At 48.6% G+C, this 24136-nt stretch overlaps 2 protein-coding genes across 3 annotated transcripts in view; both read right to left on the reverse strand.

The window, feature by feature from the left end:
- Positions 1–2596: 2596 nt before the first annotated feature.
- IBA57 (iron-sulfur cluster assembly factor IBA57) lies at positions 2597–9363 on the reverse strand. The gene is made up of 3 exons (XM_021537955.2): positions 9099–9363; positions 6687–7018; positions 2597–4399 (listed from the first exon to the last, which is right to left on the reverse strand). Exons 1-3 carry the CDS (start codon positions 9347–9349, stop codon positions 4008–4010), a joined length of 975 nt encoding a protein of 324 aa, XP_021393630.2. The 5' UTR covers positions 9350–9363; the 3' UTR covers positions 2597–4007.
- Positions 9364–14093: 4730 nt separating this feature from the next.
- The window catches only part of GJC2 (gap junction protein gamma 2), a 38935-nt gene continuing 28892 nt past the window's right edge, over positions 14094–24136 (reverse strand). For both annotated transcript variants that reach the window (XM_031503760.2, XM_077789894.1), the window contains exon 2: positions 14094–20637. In XM_031503760.2, coding sequence (XP_031359620.1) covers positions 19370–20617 — 1248 coding nt within the window. In that variant the 5' untranslated portion in view covers positions 20618–20637 and the 3' untranslated portion in view covers positions 14094–19369. The remainder of the gene's footprint in view (positions 20638–24136) is intronic.

The raw sequence follows: 24136 nt of genomic DNA on the forward strand, positions 1-24136 counted from the left end.
TATCAAAATATGTGTGTATACATGTATATATATTTAAACTGTATAAGTACATATCTATTAACATCTATATCAATAAAAGTATATGTAAATATAGATGTAAATATATATGTGTATGTGAAAGTACATGTATAAATGTATCTAAGTATAAATATATATAAGTATGTATGTATAAAGTATATATATGTGCAAAAGTGCATCTATATAAAATTATATAATTATAAACGTGTATTATCAAAGTGTGTGTATATATGTATCTATATTTAAACTATATCTGTATGTATATTAAAAAGTATATATATAAATATATGTATATATGTGTGTATGTGAAAGCACATATATAAAAGTATATAAGTATAAATATATATAAAAGTACATGTATATATATTTATGTAAATTTAAAGTATATATATGTGTAAAAGTACACAAAGTAGATATATAAAATTACTATAAAAAGTGTTTATATGAAGTTATATAACTACAAATGTATATATAAAAGTATGTGTATGTATGTGTGTAAAAATACATATCTATAAAATATAAAACTATAAAAGTATATATTAAAGTATGTGTGTATATATATTCAAAATATATATGTGTAAAAGTACATATATAAAAGGTTATATAATTATAAAAGTATATATATATATGTATATATATTTAAACTATATATGTGTGAGTGTATATATATAAAAAATAATAATTATAAAAGTAGATATAAAATACATATGTAAGTTTATATATTCATTTATATATACTATATGTTACTATATATATTATACTACTATATTATTTATATATACTATATTTATATCTTTTTAATATAAGTATATATTCATTGCTATTTATATTAGTATATACTCGTGCATATATACTATATTTATATACTTTCAAATATATTAATATCAATATATACACATATAGTAAAATCATATATCTATATTAGTATATATACAGTGTGTATATATACTATACTTATAGAGTAATAAACTCTATATTTTAATATTTCAAAACCATTTAAGCTGTGATCAGGAAGCACAACCGAGTAAGGAAATTTTAATTGCTTTAATGCATATAAATACACAATTACTTGGTTTGTCACAGTAAAAGGCTTGTACACCTCTTGAGTCTCTGGGGGTTTGGCATCTCAAATAATTCACTGGAATTAATGTGGTTTTGGTGCTCGTGGCACTTCTGTTGCACTGAAAGTAGCACTGAAAAGAATTAAAAATGAAGTTTATTTTAAGTAAAGGCTTCCTTCCATGCTAAGCTGATTTGCCTTTTTCTCTTTTTCAAATTTCTCGGTGAGAAATGCATTTTATCACTTTCTAAACTTTTTTTTTTCCATAATAAAGTTGTGGTTTTCCCACAATTCTTTGCCTCTGATTATAAATCCTGATCATCCCCCCGCATCACTCTATTTTTAGCCCTACCAAAAGAAAAAAAAATGTAATTTCAACAAATAAATGTGTCCAGAGAGAATGGAAATGGCAAACGGATCCATCTTCATCTTTCTGAAGAAAATGACACAAAAACAGTTAAAATGCAATTTAGTCGGGTTGCTGGGAAGTGGAGTCCATCATCAGTCAGGAATTACTAATCTTGAGACTGGAAAAAAGAGAAAGAAAGACAAGAACTGTTCCTAGAAATTTTTTAACATTAAATTAAAGGCAGAAAAAAAAGAGGAAAACTTCTTTTTCCTGAAAGCAATCTATTCCCCTCTGCAATCTCTGCCAGTGACTCCTCTTACCCCACTGGGATTTCAGATTATTCCAAGTGTTCATTCCACACTTTTCCCTCCAAAAGCATCACTGAGGCAGAGGAAGGGGAACCTGAGGGAAACACAAAAGGGGGAGCAGGAAGGGCCCCACATTTTCCAGCTGTTTGGGTTGAGGCTGGGATCTGAGCTTTGGGCACCGTGTTGGTGCTCCTCAAAATTCCCTCCTGGATTTGGAGGTGCTGTTAATGGTTGGAGTTGATGATCCAAGAGGTCTTTTCCAGCCTTAATAATTCCACGGCTTTCAGAGAGCCAAAATCAAGAGTTGCTTTTTTGCAACTCTTGATTTTGCATTTTGCACCCTCCAGCCCCAAATTCACCTGGCTCAAATCATTAATGGTGGAGAAGGCTGTGAGGGAGAATAAAAAAAATTAGGGATAACATGGATTGGGGCTGCTTCCCTCCATTTCTACCTCATTTTTTCTTTATTTTCCAGAATCCATCAAACAACTCTTCACCCCAGCACCTTCTCGTGTCTAACCCTGTGTCACCTGCAGCTGCTGGCAGCAACAAAAGCCTTTCAAACACTGTAGAAGACAAAAGAAATGTGTGTCCAAGGCAGAAAAGATGCAGGGCTTCCCCAAACAGGAGTTTATTCAGTGTTTGTTCAGGCCCCAGGACAATAAAACCATTCTGAGCAGCCTCTGCACAATGGGTGGCAGAGGAAAAGCTGCTTCAGGCCGAGCTGGGCAGCACAGCCTCGTCTTTGTGGCCTCTGAAGTCTCCAATTTAATTTATTTTCCCAGCAGAAAGCCTCTGATACCAATCCCACACCTGACCAACAGTATAAGGCGTGGTTCTTGTCAGCAAGCAACCCGAAAATGCATTTATTTTTCTTTATTCTTCACACCAAGCAAAAAAAAAGGCATCTTCTCATTCAGGTAAGTCACATTTAAATCAGAGGTAATAATTAATGAGGTATTCCACAGAATCATTTTACAGCAACCATAGAGTTTTAATCAATATAAGCATTTTTTTTTTTTTACAGACAAATTCCTTTTCACTGTAACACTGAAACGGAGGCAGAATGTGATTTTGGACGGGTTTTGTTACAAATATTCATGCAAAGGTGCTTTTTTTTTTTTGTTTTGGACAAAATGGGATCTCACCTGGGCAGCTCTCTCATTGTAAAATTGATTGATTACAATACAAAAATAAAAAAGGTTCCTATAAATCACTGCAGGTTGACAGGGTCAGGAGGCACGGAGCTGGCTGGCTTTGGAATAAGAGAGGAATGTGTTGCAGCAAGAAGAAAAATTGGGGAAGCAGAGGAGTGTTGGCAGCCAGAAAAACAAAAAAAATGAAGCAAAGAAATGCCAAGGCATTGGGCTGCTCTGAAAACGCTGGGGGTGGTGGATGGAGAAAACCCCAGGTTTTCCATGGAGAAAACCTCCATCCAAAACTGCAGGTGGCAGCAGGGACAGGGTGTGAGGAACACAGGAAACGTGGAGGTGCAGAGCCAGGACATGGTGAAAATCCTCCCTCAGCAAGGCCAGGCCAAGCCAGCACGTGTGGCATTGAAAATGTCCTTTTCCTCTCCCAAAAAAATGGTTTGAGGGAAGGGAGTCAGAGGAACTCTGCTCCCTCCACTGGCACCAAAGCAGGAGACAGGACAGGAGGTTTGAGACCTTTCTTTCCCAGTTGGGATGAGTTAAAATCTGACAATCTGAGCTAAAATCAAAGTCTGACATGAAGTACAAGGTGTTCCTCTTCCTGAACACAATTCCAGTGGTGGCAAGAAACGCCAGCCCCATCAGCAAGTTTAAGAAGCTCAATGCAAGGAGCAATTTGCAGCAAAAAACTTCAGCCTGAGAATACATTCCGATAAGAGCAGCATGACCTCCACTCAAAAAAAAAAACAAAAACAAAACAACAAAAAAAAAAAAAAAAAAGAACAACAGAATTGTTATACCACAGAATGGTTATTCTGAACTGAAAAAATCAGTGCACGGAACAAGAAAATTCCTGATGCCATCGCTTGGGAGAGCACAGTGTGAGAGAGTGAGTGTCAGCCTGGAGATCCATCCAGCATCCATCCAACAACACAGGGCACCCCCTAAACAGGGTCCAACCCAACAGCTCACAGCACCCCTAAGAAAGTGGAAAAGCTGCGATTCCCTGGATTTCTCTCTCCACGGCAGATCCAACCCAGCGATCTACCACAGCTTTGGGCTCCCGCTGTTCATCCTGCCATGAACAGCATTCCCAACCTCTCCCTGAGGCGCTCCCTCCTCTACTTGGCAGCAGCCTGGGGCCACCACTGCGGCGTGGCGGCGCGGAGCCTCACCCTGTGCGCTCCCAGGGGGATGCAGAGCGGCTCTCCCAGGTGGGCCAGCCTCAGCAGGGCGATGCCCAGCTCTCCTCCTCCGGCGCGGAAGGTGCCGGCGCGTTTCCCCGCCGCGGTGAGGATCTCGGCGCCCTCGGGAAGGCCGGCGGCGGGGAGCGGCTCCGGGAAGCTGACGGGCAGCAGGCGCTTGCGGATCACGCCCATGTGGTGCGTCCTGGCCGTCAGCTCCTGCCCGATGTAGCAGCCCTTGGTGAAGCTGATGCCGTTCATGAAGGCCAGGTTGGATTCCAGAGGGAGGGCGACGCCAGGGGGGAGATCCTTCACCCCTTCGGGAATTCCTAGGGGGAGAACAAAGCCAGCAGGTTGGCGCCTTGGGAAGGTTGGCCTAGAGCAGAGGCTGGACTGAGCTAAAGAATAAAGCAGGGTGTGGCTTTTGGGGGTCACTTACGGCTGTCCCCCATCCCTCCCCGGCCCCCCAGGACCCCTCTGGCTAGCTGTCCCCTCCGGGGACCGGGATTTGCTGTGGTTCCGCTGTTGGCACGGTCTGAGCACCGGCATTGCCTCGGACACCGCAAAGATTCGGGATAAAGAGACAAAGAGAGTCCAGAGAGATTGTATTGCCTGAATGGTTGCAGGGACAAAAGACCCTGGGTTACTGCCCAGATGCAGTTTTATACAGCAAAATTAAGATATAAGGTCTAAACAATAGAGACAGTGTCCAGCCCGGGCACATCAGAACCACCCCAGGGGTCAACTCCAGTGGGAACTGCTCAGGGGTGGGGAGAAGGGGGTTACAGAAAAATGCTGAAGCAGGACTTTCCCGAAACAATGGGGCATACAGAAATGTATCTTTTCCTCAGTTTCCCATTCCCAAGGCCTTTCTAAAACCCTTCCTCCACACCACTGCACCAGCACGGTAGCAACACCTCCCTCTTCTTTACTTAATAAGACGAACGGTGCCTTGGGAAAAGGTAAAACTGTGGCTCTCAAACTGCGGTGTCGTTCTGCTTGGCTTCCATGGATCCACCTTGGGCAGCACCAAAGCCCAGCCAGGGCTGCACCCAAGATGGACCAAAATGGTCCCAAAATGTTGCTGCAGGCCCCAGCTGGGTAATAATTAGCATTGACTCTGTGATTGCAGAAGGCTGATCAACTGCTTTATCATATCATCCTATACTATATTATACTACTCTACTATATATTATACTGTATTACGCTGAGTTTCATACTACTATACTATATATTATGCTATATTATGCTGAGTTTCATACTACTACACTATATATTATACTATATTATGCTGAGTTTCATACTACTACACTATATATTATACTATATTATGCTGAGTTTCATACTACTACACTATATATTATGCTATATTATGCTGAGTTTCATACTACTACACTATATATTATACTATATTATGCCGAGTTTCATTAAGAAACTCAGCAACCCTTGCAGGCAGCCCGATACAGCTTTGACCAATCGACCCAAACACCATCCAGTGTCCAATTAAGGAATCACAAATCTCCATGGCACACTCCACGTGTGCACAACAGCAGGTTGAAGTGGAGATAAGAATTGTTTCTCATTCTTCCCTCTAATCTTCTCACAGCCTTCCCCAGGAACATTCCTGGGAAAGTCTGTGCCTGCTCTCTGTGGCCAGGGAGCTGCTGCCACAACAAAATGCACGAGCGCTCCCGGGGTCTCTCATTTTTATCAGTTCTGCTCCATTGGCACCCTGGAGTTCATTGTCCCATTCCAGCTCCAGCCCAGGCAGTCCCATCCTGCTTGTTTTTCTCTCTCCAGCCCACGCTGTTTGTGCTCCTGGGCTGAGGTTTGGATCATTTGTCCTTGGTGCCCAGCTGGAGCAGGAATTGTTTTGTCTCCCTGCTCTGTGCAGAGAGCTCACCATGCCCTGATATATGAAGCCCAGACCCACACACCAAAGCAGCACAGAATCTGAAAATATAAAAGCTGAAACCTGAGGCATCAAGGTAAACGCTGCTCCTCATTAGATCTGTGCTCTGAATTGTTTGGCTTATTCTCAGATTGATTTTCCAACCCAAAGGGATCTCAGTTTCAGCACATGACCATCATCCTTCCCTCCTTCCCATCCTTCCTAATTAATTTAATCTTTTATCACCGTGGAGACACTAAAATCAAAGGCACTGGGGGTCCCAGGACTGAGATCCCTGTCCAGACTCCTTGGCCTCAGAGTTAACTCAGCAAATCCAGCCACAAAATTTTTAGAAAGCCAAGTCTGGGTGTTTCCTTTTCCTTCTTCAGCAACAACCAAACCCCTGGGCTGTGTGTCATCCCAAAACAATCCAAATTACTCAAACCATAGATGCTCCTCTCTAAGAAAATGAATAATCTTGGCTTTCTTTTAGAATTCCTGACCAATCCCCATAATCTGAGTAACAGAAAATGATACCCAAACATTGCTACCAGACAGAATTATAACCACCAGCACACTTTAACACTCAAAATAGCAATTAATACATGTATTACTTAACAAATTGAATGCATTAAGACTTGATAATGATAATTATAACTTATTACTGCCTTAAATCAATATGTGGACTCCCAAAACCCATAGTGCACAACAGGGCTTGGCTTTACCTTGTTTATACCTGTGCCTGTGGTAATCCTGGATGTCTCCAACTTGGCTCCCAGGGATAATCTCTGACAGATTTGCTCCTTTCTTTGCAATCAGTCTCCAGCCCATGACTTCTGTCCTGGGGTCAGGGGTGAGGAGCAGAGCCTGGTCTGCACATTTTGGGAGGGAGCTGGCATCCCCAGGTAGGACAGCCCACAGGGAGAGGTCGGGGCAGGGGGTGATGGTGACTTTCCTGCGGATCTTGTAGAGTTTCAGGTGTTTCTGGATGGAGTCCAGAACGCTGCTGTCACACTCCAGCAGGATGTGAGGCTCCTCTGCTGTGCTCCTGTGGAGCCTGAAAAACCAAACAAACAACAACAAAAAAAAAATCACAAAAATCACACCCTCAAGGTCAGGAAAACAAACACCCACAGCAGCAGGAGCCAAAGGTGGATTTTTATTTGGATGCTGGTGCAAATCTAGAAATCCACACAGGGATTTCTGGATTTGCACAGAAATCCAGAAATTTCTGTGCAGATTTCTGGATGGCACAGAGGGAGCAGCAGCTGTCAGTCTCAGATTCAGTCACAGAGAGAAACAGAGAGTTTCTAACCAGGCAGAAGCCTGGGAACCTATTGGAAAATAATGTAAATAAGAGGTTTATCTCCGTGTCGTTCACATTGTTTATAGTTAGGTTCTATCACTGTGCATCAAGCACTCTGCACTAATGGTGTGGTTGTTTTCACTCCAGGACCAATGGAGTTTGTCTGCACAAAGCTCTGTATAAAGAGCGATGGATTTTGAATAAAATCCGAGTTTTACTCTCAGCAGCCTTCTGAACAGAGTCTCTTCATTCCCATCCTGCCTCAGCAGTGTCAGCACCCACATCCCCACAGTGAAACACCTGAAGTGCTTCAGCCACCTGCTGTGGCTTCCCTAGCAAAAACCACCCTCACTTCTCCCGGGGGCAGAAACAGCTGGAATTCCATGTGGAATTCTCTATCCTGACCAACAGTGAAGGGGATTTCAGCTGGGGAGAAGCTTTGTTCAGCTGTCCCCAGGAGGGATTTGGGTTGGGAGGGACCTTAAAGCCCATCCAGTGCCACCCCTGCTATGGCAAGGACACCTTCCACCATCCCAGGCTACTCCAAGCCCTGTCCAGCCTGGCCTTGGGCACTGCCAGGGGCAGCCACAGCTGCTCTGGGAACCTGTGCCAGCACCTCCCAGGGAAAAATTCCTTCCCAGTGCCCCATCCATGCTGCTGGCAGGGGCTCTGAGCTCCCCCTGCAGCCTCCTCCTGTCCAGGTAGACACCCCCAGCTCTGCCAGCCTGGCAGAGCCAACATCCACATGTGGAGACATTGAGGCCACCATGCTTCTCTGCTGCTGATTTTGTGAAATCCAAAGCTGTGCTTCGTGGCAGGTAAATAAATAAAGGCAACCTATGCAGCTGTGGTTATGAAATGTGTAGAACACCCCCATGGGACAGCTATAAAGATGAGTTCTAATAAACAACCAAGCATGGAAGAAGGCTTTTGAACCAATCTTTTGTTTGCAAATAACAATTATAAGTCTTAATCTGTTTTGTAATAAGAGTATTTGAATTAGAATGTTGCTTAGCACTAAGGATTTTAAACTGTAGCTTTAGATTTTATAAAGGATTTAAACAGAAAGGGAAGTGACCCTATCTCAAGCTCCTGGAGAAGGAAGGTGGACATGAAGATTGCTGATTAGTGACTTTGAAAGGGGAAGCTGGACATCACTACCATAGATTAATGGTCCTAAGAAAATAAGGAAAATGGATATCAAGATTGTTGATAAATAATTTTGAAAAGCAAAGCTGGACACCACTACCATAGATTAAAAATCCCAGAAAATAGAGGCTGGACCCAGCACCTGCACACACATCCTGGGATGTACACAATATAGAAATTGGTAAGGAACCAGACATCACCATCATGGATTTACGGTCCTAAAGTATAGAATTGTGATGTTAAAGGTAGGAATAGAAACTGTCAAAAGCTCACCTAGAAACTAGAAAAAGATTATGAATATGCATTAATATGATCAACAAATACCAGCAAGCCCAACAACCAGCGTGCAGTCAGAGAAGAAAACCCCCACCACTTTACCCAGCGCTGTCTGTGCTCATACGTTATTAATTAATAATTAATAATAAATACCATATTAATTCATAAATGGAATTGCTGCTTGATACATTGGCTGAGTCAAGCATCCCATTCCTAACAATCCCCAGATTGCAGCACACACACACACACGGAGGAATCGCTTTTTATTTTATTTTTGCACATATAATTAAGAAATTTAAGCCGGAAATGTCACACGGCGGTGACAGGAGCCACCCCCCCCGGCCACCCGCAATGGTCTGTCCCAGCTCCCTCCATCCCCCCCTCCGGCGGCGCCGCTTGGTCTCACCTGTACAGGATGACGTCATACAGGCAGCGGCCCTGCGCGTTCAGCGCGTGCGCGTAGAGCGCGCGGGGGGCGTCGCCCTCCGCCAGCAGCCGCGTGACGTCATTGGTGAGCAGCCCCTGCAGGAACGCGCCGGCCTCGGCGCCCCGCACGCCCAGCAGCGCCCGGCCCAGCGGGAAACAGGCGGCGGCCGCACTCCGCCGGCCCCGGCACCACCGCCGCAGCCCGGGCGCCGTTATCGCCCTCACCAACATGGCGGCGCCCTCAAAGAATCCACCCGGCGCCGCCGCCGCCCGCCGCTGCCGCCGCCATCTTGTGTGTGTCCGCCGGGAGGGCGACAAGGCGGGACCGCCCCCTTAGGCAGGCCACGCCCCCTTTTAGCTAGACCACGCTTCTCCATTAGCATGTGTTGCTGTCGTGACCACGCCCCCTTTGGCTAGACCACGCCCCTCCATTGGCCTGTGTTGCTGTCGTGGCCACGCCCCCTTTGGCTAGACCACGCCTCCCATTGGTCTGTGGTGCTGTCGTGACCACGCCCCCTTTGGCTAGACCACGCCCCTTCATTGGCCTGTGGGGCTGTCGTTGCCACGCCCCTTTTGGCTAGACCACGCCTCCCATTGGTCTGTGGTGCTGCCCTGGCCACGCCCCCGCCCTCGCGGCCACGCCCCCGGCGCTGAGGGGCGCTGGGCGCTCCCCGCGATCCCGGAGCGGGAATTCGGGAACCCCCAAATTCCCAAATGGATTTGGTGTTTGGGGATTTGGGGAGTTTGGGAACCCGGCCATGGAGCGAGCGAGGGGACAGCCCGCAGCGCTCCCACGTCTCCCCGCGGTTTGCTTGTGGGGGCTGCCCAACCCAGCTCGCCCCATTTAATTGGAGAATCCGCCAGGCTGGAAAGGAGCGGGGCCATCGAGTCCGGCCACAGCAATTAGAGCATGGCACTGCAGCACCTCCATTCCTGCCCCTAAAGCCCACTGGGGGCTGCAAACAGCGAGGGCACAGAGCCATCCTCCCCCTCCAGGTGCATTTTGGCTGTCAGGGTGGAAAAGAGACTCCAAAGGTTCCTCGTTTTCCACTGTTTTGTTTCCACAGCTGCCCTCCATCCTCTTTTAACAGCCTTGGAGAAGCGGTCAGTGGTACCAGTAAATGGTAACGTTTGGCAGTGGGAATTCCTGCTAAAATAAAGCCATGGAATCATGGATTTGGTTTTAAAGGTCATTAAATCCAACACCCTTCAAGGAGCAGGGGCGTGTTCAATCCATCAGGCTGCTCAGAGCCGGAGCCCAAACTGACCTGGAATATTTTCAGGGATGGAGGATCCCTGTGTTAAAGGGTTAAGCGCTGTTTCCCTCCCCCTGGAATGTTCCCTGGCGCTGGGGGAAGTGGTTCCTGGAGTGCCCGGACAGCCCCGGGTGTGGCTGCGGCTGGAATTCACCCCACAGTCAGCCCGCGATCCCCCTTCTCCAGCACCAGCAGCTCCCCGGGCAGGAGCACTCGCCTGGCCCCGAATCACCCCGCTAAAACCTCCAGCACCAGCCCAAACCCACCGATCCCAAAACCCCGAGGGGTTTTTGGGAGGGAGGCTCATCTCCAAGGAGCTGGAGTTGATGCAGCTGGCCCTGGGCAGGGCTGGGAGTTAATGCAGCTCTCCCCTTGTGCCCCGCAGTGATAACCTTATCACACAAACCCCTCCCGGCAGCGCTGAGACACGGGGGGTGTTCACCCCACTGGAATTGGGGGCTGGCCCTGCAGCTGCAGAAATAAAGATGTGGGCAGAGGTGACTGGAGGTGACCTTGGCACACGGATGTGCTCTGACCACCCGCTGGCACCAGCTGCGTGTCCAAAACGGGGCTGGGGAAACCCACCCGGCTCTGGGGCAGCTGGAGGAGCAGAGAGATGATGCCCAGGGTGGTTCTTTTCTCTCCCTGGAAGTGGGGATGCGCCCAGAGCAGGAGCTGGGTTTGCTTTTTGAAGGAGAAGGGGGGAAAGTCACAAATCTGGAAGCGCAGCTGGGCTGGAACTCCAGAGTCCAGCAGGCACCCTGCAGGCACATCTGGATCCAGCTTTGTGGGTTTTTTACCTGTTCCACAGCCCTGCATCACCCACCAAGCTGTGGAAATTGTCAGTGGCCATCCCACAAGCAGCCCTTTGCCATCTCCCTGCATTCCCAACCACCACAGGTGTCTTGTATCAAACCCCACAGAGCTAATTGAAAGGGCAGCACAGGGAATAAAGTGAAAATGGAAAACAATCAGCCAGTTCAAATCTTTATTTGTTTTACCACTTCCTACTGCTTTTATTCCCTCCCCTCTGGCTTTGCTTTTCTCATGGAGTTATGCAGCCAGTGAAGTCATATAGAAATATTTCAGTGTCAGAAACTCCAACTCTGCCACTTTAGTGCATTAAATCAGCTCAGGGAGTGGTTTGAGACAATCCATGGTGTCACTGGTTTGTGCCAGCCCTCAGTGTGTGTCTGTTCACTAAAAATGGGGGTCCTGAAGCCTGGTGGAGGGGACAACACACTTTCCAGAGCTTCCATACTTTAATTTCTAGTGGAACATGGGGAATTCCAGTGAGGTGTCTCTGCTTGCGGCAGAGGGTTGGAACAAGATGTGCTTTAAGTTCTTTTTCAACCCAAACCATTCTGAGATTCTGATATTGCCCCTGATGGATCAAACCCCACCTAGGGGTGTTTTTGGAAGGAGAGCTGGTGGCACAGGGTGACAGGACACGAATTCCCTCCTCGGTGTGCACCTCTCACCCAGTGGGATGTGTCAGGGTGTCTCAGGCTCCCTTCCCACAGCTCAGAAGGTGGTGACAAAGGACAAAGATTCCCTCCCTGTCCCTCAGCATCCCCTGGGTGGTTGCACAAGCTGCCAGCAGCCTCCTGCTCCATCAACTTTCCACTCTCTGCTCTCCCACTGCACAGAACCCTGGACAGCCTGAGGCTCTCACTTGTGAGGGCTCATCCTTGACATTTAATTGTCAATAACTCATCCTCACCAGGGATAACCTCTGCAGCCAGCCTGCAGGGTAATGCTGCCATAATAAACTCTTTTTCTCGGGGTTTTAAGCACAACTCCTCATCCACAAACCCACGTGAGCTGCAATTATTCCTCCCTGTGCATTAAATATTCTGAGAGGTCAGCCACAGGCAGCTGGGACACGAGGCTGTGGTAAACCATAGCAGCACTTCTGGGACAATATCCCACAGCCTTGGAGAGGAAAACAGGGATTGTGGCAGGCCTGGACAATGCAAAGTCAGTGATGACAGGGAGAATTGCAAGTACAACAGGCAGGATGCAGGAATAGAGCAAAGTGGAAGCTGAGCTTGGAGGGAGTGAGTTTGTGCATCCAAAAGGCTGTTCTGAAAGGAGGGTGGGCAGCAGGATTTTCTCCTATATTTCTCCTAAATACAGGGGAAACAGCCTGAAGTTGCACTGAGGTTTACATTGGGTATTAGGGAAAATTGGATATCAGTTGCACTGATGAGGTTTACATTGGATATTAGGGAAAATTTCCTCACTGCAAGAGTGGCCAGGCATTGAACAGGCTGCCCAGGGAAGTGGTGGGATCACCATGCCTGGAAATGTCTAAAAACTGTGTGGATGTGGCAGCTGGGGACAGGGTTTGCTGGTTGTGGTGCTGGACTCATGCACTCAGAGGGCTTTTCCAACCTTAAGGGCTCTGTGATTCCTGCTGGAGGGACTGAGAGGGAGGGACAGCTGTTCCTGCATTTCCCTGGTGTGGCTTTGTGATGGGTGTTTTACTCTAGGTGAGAGGAAAAAGGAATAGGTTGTGTTTGGGTTGTACTAAAGCCTTTATTTTATATTCTTTCAAGATCTTTTGAAGAGGATATATTGTTATTTTTGGTATAGTAGTAGTAGTGAAATAGTAATAATTGAGTGGGATTTTGAGTAAGTAAGAGCTAAGCTTACATTTTGTTTGGGCCAAGGTAACTTTATGGAAATACCAGAATTGTGCCTACGAGCAAAAAGGCCTCTGCTCTCTGCTGCAGCTTTTTAGATCAAGGCACTTAGTATAAGTTTCTACTAAAAGCTAAAATCTATATTCTAAATCTATATTTCTATTTCACTTTGTGGCTTCATAAATCTCAGTTTCTCCAGGGGTTTCAGTTCAATCCCTGTGCCTGGATTTCCCTCTGGGCCTGTGCCCTGAGGGGCTTGCATTCCAGCAGCCTGGGAGGAGGGATTGGGAGCCAGTGGGATGCTGTGGCTGGAATTTTCTGCAGCCATGGGTGTTGTGATCCCAGAGAGAACTGGAGTCACCGGCAATTTCAGCCTGGCTTTCCAAAGAATGGGAGGGGTTGTAATTATTCTGCCTGTTCCCAAAATACTGCTGGATGGGGGCTGCTTTTGCCTTTCTTCCTTCTATGAGTCAGGATCAACCCCCAGAACAGGAACATCTCCCGCCAGCCCAGGCTGCCTCCAGCCACATCCAACCCAGCCTTGGCTCTTCCCTGTCTCTTGGTGGGACCACGGCCTGTGTCCTGCCAAAGTTGTCAACTTAGCTCAACTTCCAGAGAAACAGAAAAAAAATGCATGTTTGAGTCCAGATTTTTTTCCCTGAGGACATTTGGAGAGGGGCTGTGAGTAAACAGTGTCTGTGATTTAATGGGAGCAGCACGCACTGAGGTGCTTGGAAAGCCAGGCTCTCTCACAAAGTGCTTTCCCCTCATTTCCTCAGCCTGAATCATCAATTTCTCCCAGATTTCCCCAAAGTTTTCTTGCTTCTGAAAGCCCAGGCTTCCCTCAGCAGTTTGAGCTCCATGCCTGAGGGATCTGCAGTGATTCATCAGGGAGACAACGCAACCCAAACAACGCCAAGGTCAAACGCTCCTTAAGGCTAAACTATTTTGTGATGATTTGTAGCCATATCAGGGAAAACAGAGCTCCTACGTGGCTAAACCAAGCAAATCACAGATGGAGAAGGACTTCTTCCCATCACTCAGAGCCCTTCTCAAGCAAGCACCACACGCTTTATGTACTGTAACAAAATGTAAGTTTTATTCTGTATTATTAGTAATGGTGTGGAATAGCCACATTGAGTTGGACTGATGTCCCTTTCACTTTTGACCAGTGTTTCATATTCTAACTACAGCCCAGATGTAACATTTACACTGGAAAATACTTACAGATTCGACCTCATACTCCAAAAAATTTCTAGTACAAATACAGTTAGTACATTAAAAAAAAAAAACAGCCAAAAGAAAAAAACCAAAACCCCAAAAAACCCCCAAAAAACACCCCACCAATCCCAGCCACTTTGTAACAGCACAAACTGGTTATGGCCTTGAGTTTAGTTCAAGTATTTCCCAGTGGAATGCAATGCAAGCATGAAGGTAATCTGTCTTTTGTGGGATATTCCAGGCCCTGAATGGTAAGAAGAGAAATATAAGTGTGGGCACTTTATCTGACCAAGTTTAAAGAGAGAGAGTCAACGTTTATGATTAGTTCAGCCACAAAGCTAAACCTGTCTTGTGTGTGGACAAAACTGCTATCTGGAGAAAAGACAAAAATAAAAGCAAAGCATTAATTATACCATTGGCATTTCTTCCGTGGCTGATGCTTCGCCCTCTAAATGAATTTCCTCGAGCTGCTGGTTGAGCTAGGAACAATTGTGGTGGGGATTTTGCTTGTGGCTGTGAATATTTTGCTGCTGTATCCTTTTCCTGTCCCCACTGACAGGATAAAAGAAGGGACTGTTGCTCCTGCCCGGAAAGGAGTCATTCCTGCAGAGTCATCATTGCATTTGGTCACCTTTGTGTCAGTGACTCAGTGGAGAAACCCAACATCCTAAAGAGGTCACAGAGTGGAGGAGGAAGGGGGGAAGCGAGCAAATCAGTATATATAGCAATAATCATAATAATAGTAATAATCTTTTCTGTTCCTAGGGCTGTGTGTAGCCCAGATGGGATCTGGGAGAACTGGGATCCCTCCTCTCCAGGCTCAGAGGATCAGCAGTGTACTCCAGGTTGGCTGGGACCTCACAGGCAACTTTGCATCCCTCCCAGGCACCCCTGACACCAGCTGGGAATACACCCCTGTTCTTGATTCCCTGACAAAACTCTTGGAAAACGTGGGAAAGCAGGATCAGCTCCCACTGGGAAGGGATGCTATGCAGGGAAGTACACCAGGCCTGAGGGGTGAGCAGGGCTGGGAGTGGTCACCCCGTGTCCCTGCCTGACGAGGGGTTATTGATCCTCCAAGAGTCTGCCCTGGCTCTGGTACCCATCAATATTGCAGTTATTGACTCACCCTGCGGAAAACAGCGTGGGCGTATGAGATGTGAGGGTGACACCAGCTGGGGACAGGCTCCAAACCCTCTGCAGGACCCAAGGGTCACTCAGAGCCCCCCTGGCTCACTGTGTGACAATAAAAAGGGGTTTTGAAGGACGGCAGGAAGATTCTGACTGTACAACCACACATCTGGAGAGGGGAGCAGTGGGGTTTTGGGGGGGAGCAGAGTACAGGAAGAGGAGAAGGGAGTGAAGGTGACATGAGGAGCAGCACTGCCACACTGCTGGGAAGATGTGAGGTGGCCTCTGTGGGTCCAAAGACACCCGGGAAAACCACACTAGAAAAGCAGCCCTTGCAGAAAGGTTGGTGGGATTGGAGGTGTTCGGCTTAAAGCAGATTTGAGGGGGAAAACAGTCTCCAAAGAGCCAAAATATGCAGAGGTTAAAGGCATGAGACTTCTCCATGTCTCCGTGGGGTTGCAGAGAGGGGGTTCATGTCACCCTTTAGGGAGTCATTTAATGGTGGCAAATTGGCAAGAAGATCCATGGTCTTTTCCCACCCTGCTGCTCTGAAGCTGGAATCTTCTCCTGTGGGCACTGCTGGGGCATTGCTGGCACAGCCCTGCTGTATGGACTGTGTTTAAGGAATTCATCAGCTCTCCGTGACCAGGTTTGGGGGGTTTTAGCTTAAAATCTGCTGTTCCCACAGCGAGGCGTTAGCCAAGTTTTTTTCCTGGAGCAAGAGCAAGGGAGTCACATTCCTGTCCCTGGTGTGGTGACTCACAGTGGGGATCTGCAGGTCAGCAGGAGCTGAGGGGCAGATCTGAGTCACCAGGAAGGGCTCAGGCCATGAGTGGTGCTGAGGGAGGTGTCGCTGGTAGGGGCAGGAGGAACCCAAAATCCCAACTGCCGCACGGGGCGGTGCCTTCCAGCATCCTGTGGGAAGCACAAGTTTATCTGGGGCTTGGGTATTGTTGCTCATGGAAAAGGAATCAGAAGAACCCAGGCAGCATCCAGCCATAGTTATCCTCAGAATTTCCATCCCTCCCTTGGGATCATGACTTTAAATACACACAGTTTCCCATGGGACACAGGGCTGGGAATAAAGAAGTCCCACTGATGTAGAGGATGCGCTCTGCACAGCTGCAGCAACCAGGGAAGAAATTTGTACCCAGGATCACCTCTCTCTCCTCCCCAGCAGCCTGGGCTGTGGCCCTGCAGGCATTTTTTCCAGGTTTCAGCAGCCCTGAAACCAGGTTTTTTTTTCCCAGGTTTCAGCATCCAGCCTCTCCTGCTGTGCCCAGCACATCCCCAGCCAGCAGAGAGCACATTCCCACACAAGGGACAAGGACAAACAGAGCAGTTGGATATGTTTGTCTCCCCACCACCGTGGTGTGACCCTTCTGAGCCTTTCCTACAAAACTCCCAGAAGAAGGGGATGGATGGATGGATGATGGATTGATGATGGATGGATGGATGATGGATGGATGAATGATGGATTGATGGATGGATGGATGGATGGATGGATGATGGATGGATGGATGGATGGATGGATGGATGGATGGATGGATGGCTGAGGGATAGATGGATGGATGGATGATGGATGATGGATGGATGGATGGATGATGGGTGGATGATGGATGATGGATGATGGATGGATGATGGATGGATGGATGGATGATGGATGGATGGATGGATGGATGGATGATGGATGGATGGATGGATGGATGGATGGATGGATGGATGATGGATGGATGGATGGATGGATGGATGGATGGATGATGGATGGATGGATGATGGATGGATGGATGATGGATGGATGGATGGATGATGGATGGATGGATGGATGATGGATGGATGGATGGATGATGGATGATGGATGGATGGATGGATGATGGATGGATGGATGGATGGATGGATGGATGGATGGATGATGGATGGATGGATGATGGATGGATGGATGGATGGATGAGGGATAGATGGATGGATGGATGATGGATGGATGGATGGATGGATGGATGGATGGATGGATGGATGGATGATGGATGGATGGCACTGCTGACTGCTGCTGTGCTGATCCTCCTGGATCCAGTTACCCCTTTGTGGGGGAAAGGTCTCAAGCTGCAAGAGCAAACAGCATTCCAGGCATTTTACCAATGCCTTCAGCAGGACCAGGAGCAGGCCTGGAAGCACTCCCCAGACAGCTACACAAAGGCACAAAGCTGAATATTTGCTGCTGGATACCTCATAGGATGTTTCTCTGCTTTCCCTTTAATTCTGCTTTTTTTTTTTTTTTTTGCTTCCAGGACTGCTCTCTAATGCATCACACAGCTTGGCCAAAGTTCCCAGGAGATGAAGGGCATATCCAAATTCTCTGCCTGTTTCCAAAAATGGCCAAAGGGCTGGACACTTGGGGAACAGGCATCCTCAGGGCTGTTAGGGACTGATCTCAAGGACATGGGAGTGATGTCCAGCGAGAAGTCTTATCCCATGGATAAGAAATCCTGGCATAGCCTGAGGGAACAGCTTGGCATAGGGACAGTGCAGTGCTCAGGAAGAATTTACTTCTTTTGCAATTGGTTTGATCTTGAAGACTCTGCCTATCTGGATGAAAAACCTATCTGCCTATCTTGATGAAAACCACCCTCTGACAAAGAATAGTATGAGCTTTGGAACTCAGCAGCTTGGTTTTAACATGTATCCAAAATACTGTAAGTGCATGAAAACCACCCTAAAGTCAAGCCCAGCTGAAAAAAATTTCCTCATAAACTCAGGAAAAACTTCCTGCTGTTATCCTGGTCCTGTCCCCACTGAAGCCAGACCTCCTGCAAAGCCCCCCCAGCAATTGTGGAAACCCTCCCAGTTCCCCAGGTGGGGCTGGAGGTTAAAAGCCCCAGGATGAGATCAGCCCCAGCCCTGGAGCAGCTGGGTCTTCTCAGGGGAGGTGGAAGGCTGTAGAAGGAGCAGAGGGTTGATATTACATTTACACCTAGCTCTCTATGTCTATGTTCACACACACATGGACACACACACACCAGAGACACACTATGCATAGATCTGCCACCTGCCACTATTTATAAGGGTTTGATTAATCAGAAAAACAAATTTGCCAACAGCGCTTTTCCTCAATTAAACAGAAAAACAATTTGCCGACACCAATCTTCTAAAATTCAGCAAGTAAAGGAGCCTCAACCCTTTACACTTTTGTTTTCCTGGTTGCATAAAGGCACTTTCTGATGATGTGAAGCAGCAGTTTGTTTAAAACTCTGCAACTGCAATAAATCCCATCACATCTGTAGCAAGTGCTACACAGGCACCAGTAGGATGCAATGTCACTGCTCGCTCCTGCTCCAGAGGGTTTGGAGCAGATTTGCTTTTTGCTTTGATGCAGAGGAAGAAAAGATGAAACCAGTTTTAGGTCTCCCTGTGTGAGGCAGTCGCTGTGTTCCTGCCCCAGACCTGATTTGGGTGCCAGCTCTGGCTCACAGCATCCAACGAGGCCTTCATTGGCATCTGCCATCAGCTGTGAGCCTGCCTCCAAGGTCCCTGCAATATGTCAGCAGTTTTCTCACCAAAGGATCAGAAATTAACTTGATTAAGGGTGTTTAGTAATTAAACACTGCCTGGCCTGCAGCACTCAAGCCTTGCCAAGCAGGAGGGTGCTGATCCCTGTCAGCCTCACTTCCCTCCTGAGCCACCAGCAGCTCCTCTTCCCAGCACAGCTCATTGTCCAGTCTCTGCTGGGAGCTCCGGCACTGACCCAGGGGCTGGGAGGTCTGGGGGGTTTGCTGTTACTCACTGGGAGCTTCCCAGCTGGAGAACACGTCAGAAACGGAAAAAATGTCTCTTGTTAGCACAGTGGAAGACAGCACTAAATTGTTCCGAAACTCCTGTTGCTCTCTTGACTTCCACACAAAACCCGTGCCCTGCGAAACAAACGCGAGATAACACCGAAAACCAGAAACAAACCGAAATAAAAACCCCGCTCACGCCACCCTCTCGCCTTCCTGACAGAGTTATATCCACACAGACGTCTTCCCATCTTTGCTGCTGGAGCTGCCTTTCTCCAGGGAGGCTTTGGGTTTAGCACCTTGTTTCTCCTGGGCGGTGTTGGCCCTGTTCTGCTCCACCACGGTGCCCCCCGAGGCGGGGCTGCTGGTCCGGGAGGGCTGCGTGTTGGCCTGGGTGCTGCTGTAGCTCTGGAAGGCGATGTCCAGCTGCTCCTGGGCCACCCGCAGGTGCTTGTGCAGCGTGGACAGATCCGCCGGCAGGTTCTCGTCGGGGCTGGTGCACTGCTGCTCCTGAGCCACGTTGGCCAAGTTCTGCTCGTGGGCCATCAGGCTGTTGGGAATCTTGGTGGACTTCTCGGATTTGACGACCAGGTTGTACTCGGGAGGGCAGGAGATGTTCTTGGGGTAGGCGTAGTTGTAGGGGGGCTGCCGGAAGCTGTTGATTTTCCGGTTGCGGATGGCGTCGCGGATGGTGCCGAATCCCAGGTGGAACATCTCGCACATGTTCAGCAGCAGGCACAGGCAGCTCACCACGTACATCACCAGGAGGAAGATGGTCTTCTCCGTGGGCCGGGACACAAAGCAGTCCACGGTGTGGGGACAAGGGACCCTGTTGCAGACGTAATAAGCTTCCACCTCGAAACCGTAGAGCAAATACTGCCCTATCAAAAAGCAAACCTCAAAGGAAGCCCGGGTGAGGAGCTGGAAGACGTAGATTTTCATCAGTCCCTCCTGCTGGATGCGCCTCCTCCCGTCGTGCTTCTGCTGCTCCTTGCACTTGGGCTTGGCCTTGGCCTTCTCGTGCTCGGCCGCGTCGTCGGAGATCATGGGCTCCTCCTCGTCGGCCTCCATGGCGTCCTCCATGTTGCGCACGGCCTGCCAGTTCAGGGCAAACTGCTTCTTCTTCTTGAACCCCTTGAACTTCTTCTCCTCCTCGGCCGAGCGGGCGATCCTGTGGATGGCGTAGCCCAGGTACATGACGGAGGGCGTGGAGATGACGATGATCTGGAAGACCCAGAACCGGACGTGCGACAGCGGCGCGAAGGCATCGTAGCAGACGTTGTCGCAGCCCGGCTGCTTGGTGTTGCAGGTGAACTTGCTCTGCTCATCGGAGTAGATGGACTCGCCCCCCACCGCCGTCAGGACGATGCGGAAGACGATGAGCACGGTGAGCCAGACCTTCCCCACGAAGGTGGAGTGATTGTGAATCTCTTCTAGCAGGCGGGTGAGGAAGCTCCAGCTCATGTTGGTCATAAGGGCTACTCAGTTATAACCTGCAGGGAGAGGGGGAAATAAAAAACAGGGCTGTGAGTGAGGTCACATCTTGTGCCAGCAGGAGGACCAGAGCAGTGACTGTCCCGTGTGCTGGGCATGGTGAGGCCACATCTAAATCCTCGTGTCAGTTCTGGGCTCCTCATGGCAAGAAAGACATCGAGAGGCTGGAGCAGGTCCAGAGATGGGAGCGGAGCTGAGGAAGGGGCTGGAGCACCAGGAGAGGCTGAGGGAGCTGGGAAGGGGCTGAGCCTGGAGAAAAGGGGGATCAGGGGGGACCTTGTGGCTCTGCACAGCTCCTGACAGGAGGGGACAGCCGGGGGGTCGGGCTCTGCTCCAGGGAACAGGGACAGGAGCAGAGGGAATGGCCTCAGTTAGCACCAGGGGAGGTTTAGATTGGATATTAGGGAAAATTTCTCCTCTTAAAGAGTGGTCAGGGTTGGAGCAGTGAAGGATGCTCCCACATCACAGAGACTTGCCCTGCTGAAACATCTTTCATTAGCAAACACAGAAAAATGCAAAGAATCAGTGAAAGAATGGGAATATTTATGTTTACAGGCTGATGGCCCTTTTAAGTTCCTCTTGAAACAAAGCAAAACAAAACAAAACTTTAATCAAATACAGACTGTTTCAAAAATAAACCTTGAGAATCTTTCAAGAGAAAACCATGGATTTCTTAGGAGACCTGGACAGCTGGGGAGGAAGAATTTGTAATAAGCATTTTGTGTTTAGCTTAACTTGCAGTGGGGCCTCAGCCCGAGTTCCTCGGGTGACCTGAGGCAGCACTAAAGACAAGGAGGCAATTTCACTGTTTGACTGGCACGGATACTGAGAGATGAGAGCAGCAGGGAAAGCACCTGCACCCAAAAAACAAACCAAAAAAAAGGGGGAGAGAGAGGAGAGGAGAGGAGAGGAGAGGAGAGGAGAGGAGAGGAGAGGAGAGGAGAGGAGAGGAGAGGAGAGGAGAGGAGAGGAGAGGAGAGGAGAGGAGAGGAGAGGAGAGGAGAGGAGAGGAGAGGAGAGGAGAGGAGAGGAGAGGAGAGGAGAGGAGAGGAGAGGAGAGGAGAGGAGAGGAGAGGAGAGGAGAGGAGAGGAGAGGAGAGGAGAGGAGAGGAGAGGAGAGGAGAGGAGAGGAGAGGAGAGGAGAGGAGAGGAGAGGAGAGGCTGTTTTTCTACGTGCAAGAAGTGTGGGCATCAACCACAACTCTCCATGCTGGGTGAGCATGGCTGAGTGGAGGTGAAGATCCAGGGGGGAAAATGATCATAAAATCTCAAAATCCTATAATTTTGGGGGATTGGAAGGGACCTTAAAGATCATCTTGTTCCATGGGCAGGGACACCTTCCACTAGACCAGGTTGCTCCAGGGTCCATCCAACGTGGCTTGGTGATGCCATGAGACAAAAGCCTGGCCCTAACCTGGCATTGCACCACTGGAGACACAAAATTTTGCTGTGGGGTTTCCATGGTGGGAGCGGCCACGAGCACGGCCCCACAGGGGAGCAGGAAGAGAAACGTGCCCCGCTCTGTTCTCCACATCCAGCCCTTCTGGAATGTGATTCTGCTCCTGCTGCTTCCCAGGCCAGGAGCCAAGAGCAGAGCTGGTTTGCTCAGTGCTGGTTTGCTCAGTGCTGGTTTGCTCAGAGCTGGTTTGCTCAGTGCTGGTTTTCTCAGAGCTGCTTTGCTCAGCCCTGCTTTGCTCAGCGCTCACCATCGCGCTGGCCCCGTCCAGGGCTCTCGAGAGCAGGCAGATGGAATTTTCTAACCCTGCTATTTCCAGATCAAACAAATCCCCTGTGAACACAAACCCCCAAGTCTTCACACGCCGGGCCGAGCCTGTGGGAGCGCGCTGCAGATGGTGCTATTCTTGTCCTGGGGCGGGGGAAACTGAGGCAGGGAGGGGAGAAACAGCTGGGTCATAAACCAGAAGGAGAAGTGGGGAAATTCTCCTCTCTGCCCTCAACCCCGAAAGCTGCTGGGACCAAAATCCTCCTCTCCTGGCCCAAAAGTGATAACTTGGTCAGTACAACTGTGCAGGTGGGACAATTCAGCCACTGCAGGAGATGGGAAGTGATGCCCACTGAGATATTCTTTATTTATTGAGGAAATTTGGTTTACTCAGGGGTGAGATGGGGAGGTTCCCTCTTTGAGTGCCTTTTTTTGCTTCCTGACAGTGGGTACACCCTAAGGGGTGTTTAACCCTCCCTCTGTCGTGTTCACATTCAGATATGGGCAAATTGAGGTGTTAAATGATTTGCAGAATTAATCCAGGCACTCGGCCAAGCTCCACTGATGGGGGGCTGGGAAGGGAAGACCCTGCTGGGTGTGGGGCATGGTGCATCTGTCTGTGGAGCATCCGGGTCTGCATGAGGCAGGCTTGGATGCAGCCCCACCTTGGCTGGCCCCATGCAGGTGTCCAACCCCCCCACCAGCTCCCACCTGCACCCCGAATGAGCTGCAAGTCCCGAATTGTTCTTAAAAATGCACTTTGAATGTCCTGTGGAGCAGTTCATTCAAATTTCAGTGCTCCCCTAAAGGGTTTCTGAAGCCTACACCGAGGATCATTCACCATTTTGCAAGTGTTACTCATGGACACAATTCCCAAAGCTCCAATGCACCTCCCAGGAACTGTGTGCTAGGGCAGGGAGGGTCTGACCAAGGTTTTGACAGCTTTTGGAGTAAATATTCAAGTTTTGAATGGTATTTGTCAGGGATGTTAGCAAAGCACCCCCTGTCTCCTCTAGGAGGAGAACCCAATGAAGTGCTCCCAGATCTCCCGTGTCAAGAAAAATGAAGGAAATTGTAAAATAACAGAAAAGAAAAGTGACAGGTTGTTGCTTTGAGAAGACCACCCCTGGCTGCCAGCCACCACCCTGAGCCGTGGGTCCTGCCCCTGCCCCTGCTCTGTGCACATCTGGATCTGCAAGAACATCTGCAGGAACCCCGAGCTGTTCCTGCACCCCTGGGCCCCCGATGAGTGGGGTCACACCTTGGTGCTGCACCCCTGTGTCCACCTGCCCTCCTGGCATTGTATCCGAGAACAGGAACTGAAGGAAATGAGGTAAAAACCCCTCCCTGCAAACCAGTTTGGTTAAACTTCTACAAAGACCAAACTGTGGGATTTCAATGCTTTTAATTGCTTGGGTGGGGGTTTTGTGCACCATGATGTTTTGGAATCAGTTATAAGTAAAACAAGATTCCAAGGAAAGACTTGTTCACAACGCAAGACTCTGTCTAGGAAAAGGCTGTGTCTCCTCTCCTCATAATCCCAACCATCAAAGCACAGAACACAGATTTTTGCATCTTTCCACCTGCTACAGACCCAATTCCTTGGTGCAGTGTGAAAGTTATACAGTCTGAGTAAAAAAAAAAAACAAAAAACAAAAACAAAAACAAAACAAACAAACAAACAAAAAAAACAAAACACATCTGTGTGGATCTGCAGCAGGTAGAGGGATGAGGTGAGGTGCAGATTCATGCAGCTCAATCACCTCCCTGAGAAA

This window comes from Lonchura striata, chromosome 1 (assembly GCF_046129695.1).
Source record: "Lonchura striata isolate bLonStr1 chromosome 1, bLonStr1.mat, whole genome shotgun sequence".
Lineage (NCBI taxonomy): Eukaryota > Metazoa > Chordata > Aves > Passeriformes > Estrildidae > Lonchura > Lonchura striata.

What these genes read in the sequence shown, in the direction of transcription:
- IBA57 (XM_021537955.2), bottom strand. Translation starts at nt 9,349, where the DNA reads ATGTTGGTGAGGGCGATAACGGCGCCCGGGCTGCGGCGGTGGTGCCGG. An exon ending in TATGACGTCATCCTGTACAG is followed by an intron (nt 7,019 to 9,098) that starts GTGAGACCAAGC and finishes TTGGTTTTTCAG; the next exon opens with GCTCCACAGGAGCACAGCAG. An exon ending in CAGGCACAGGTATAAACAAG is followed by an intron (nt 4,400 to 6,686) that starts GTAAAGCCAAGC and finishes TTCTCCCCCTAG; the next exon opens with GAATTCCCGAAGGGGTGAAG.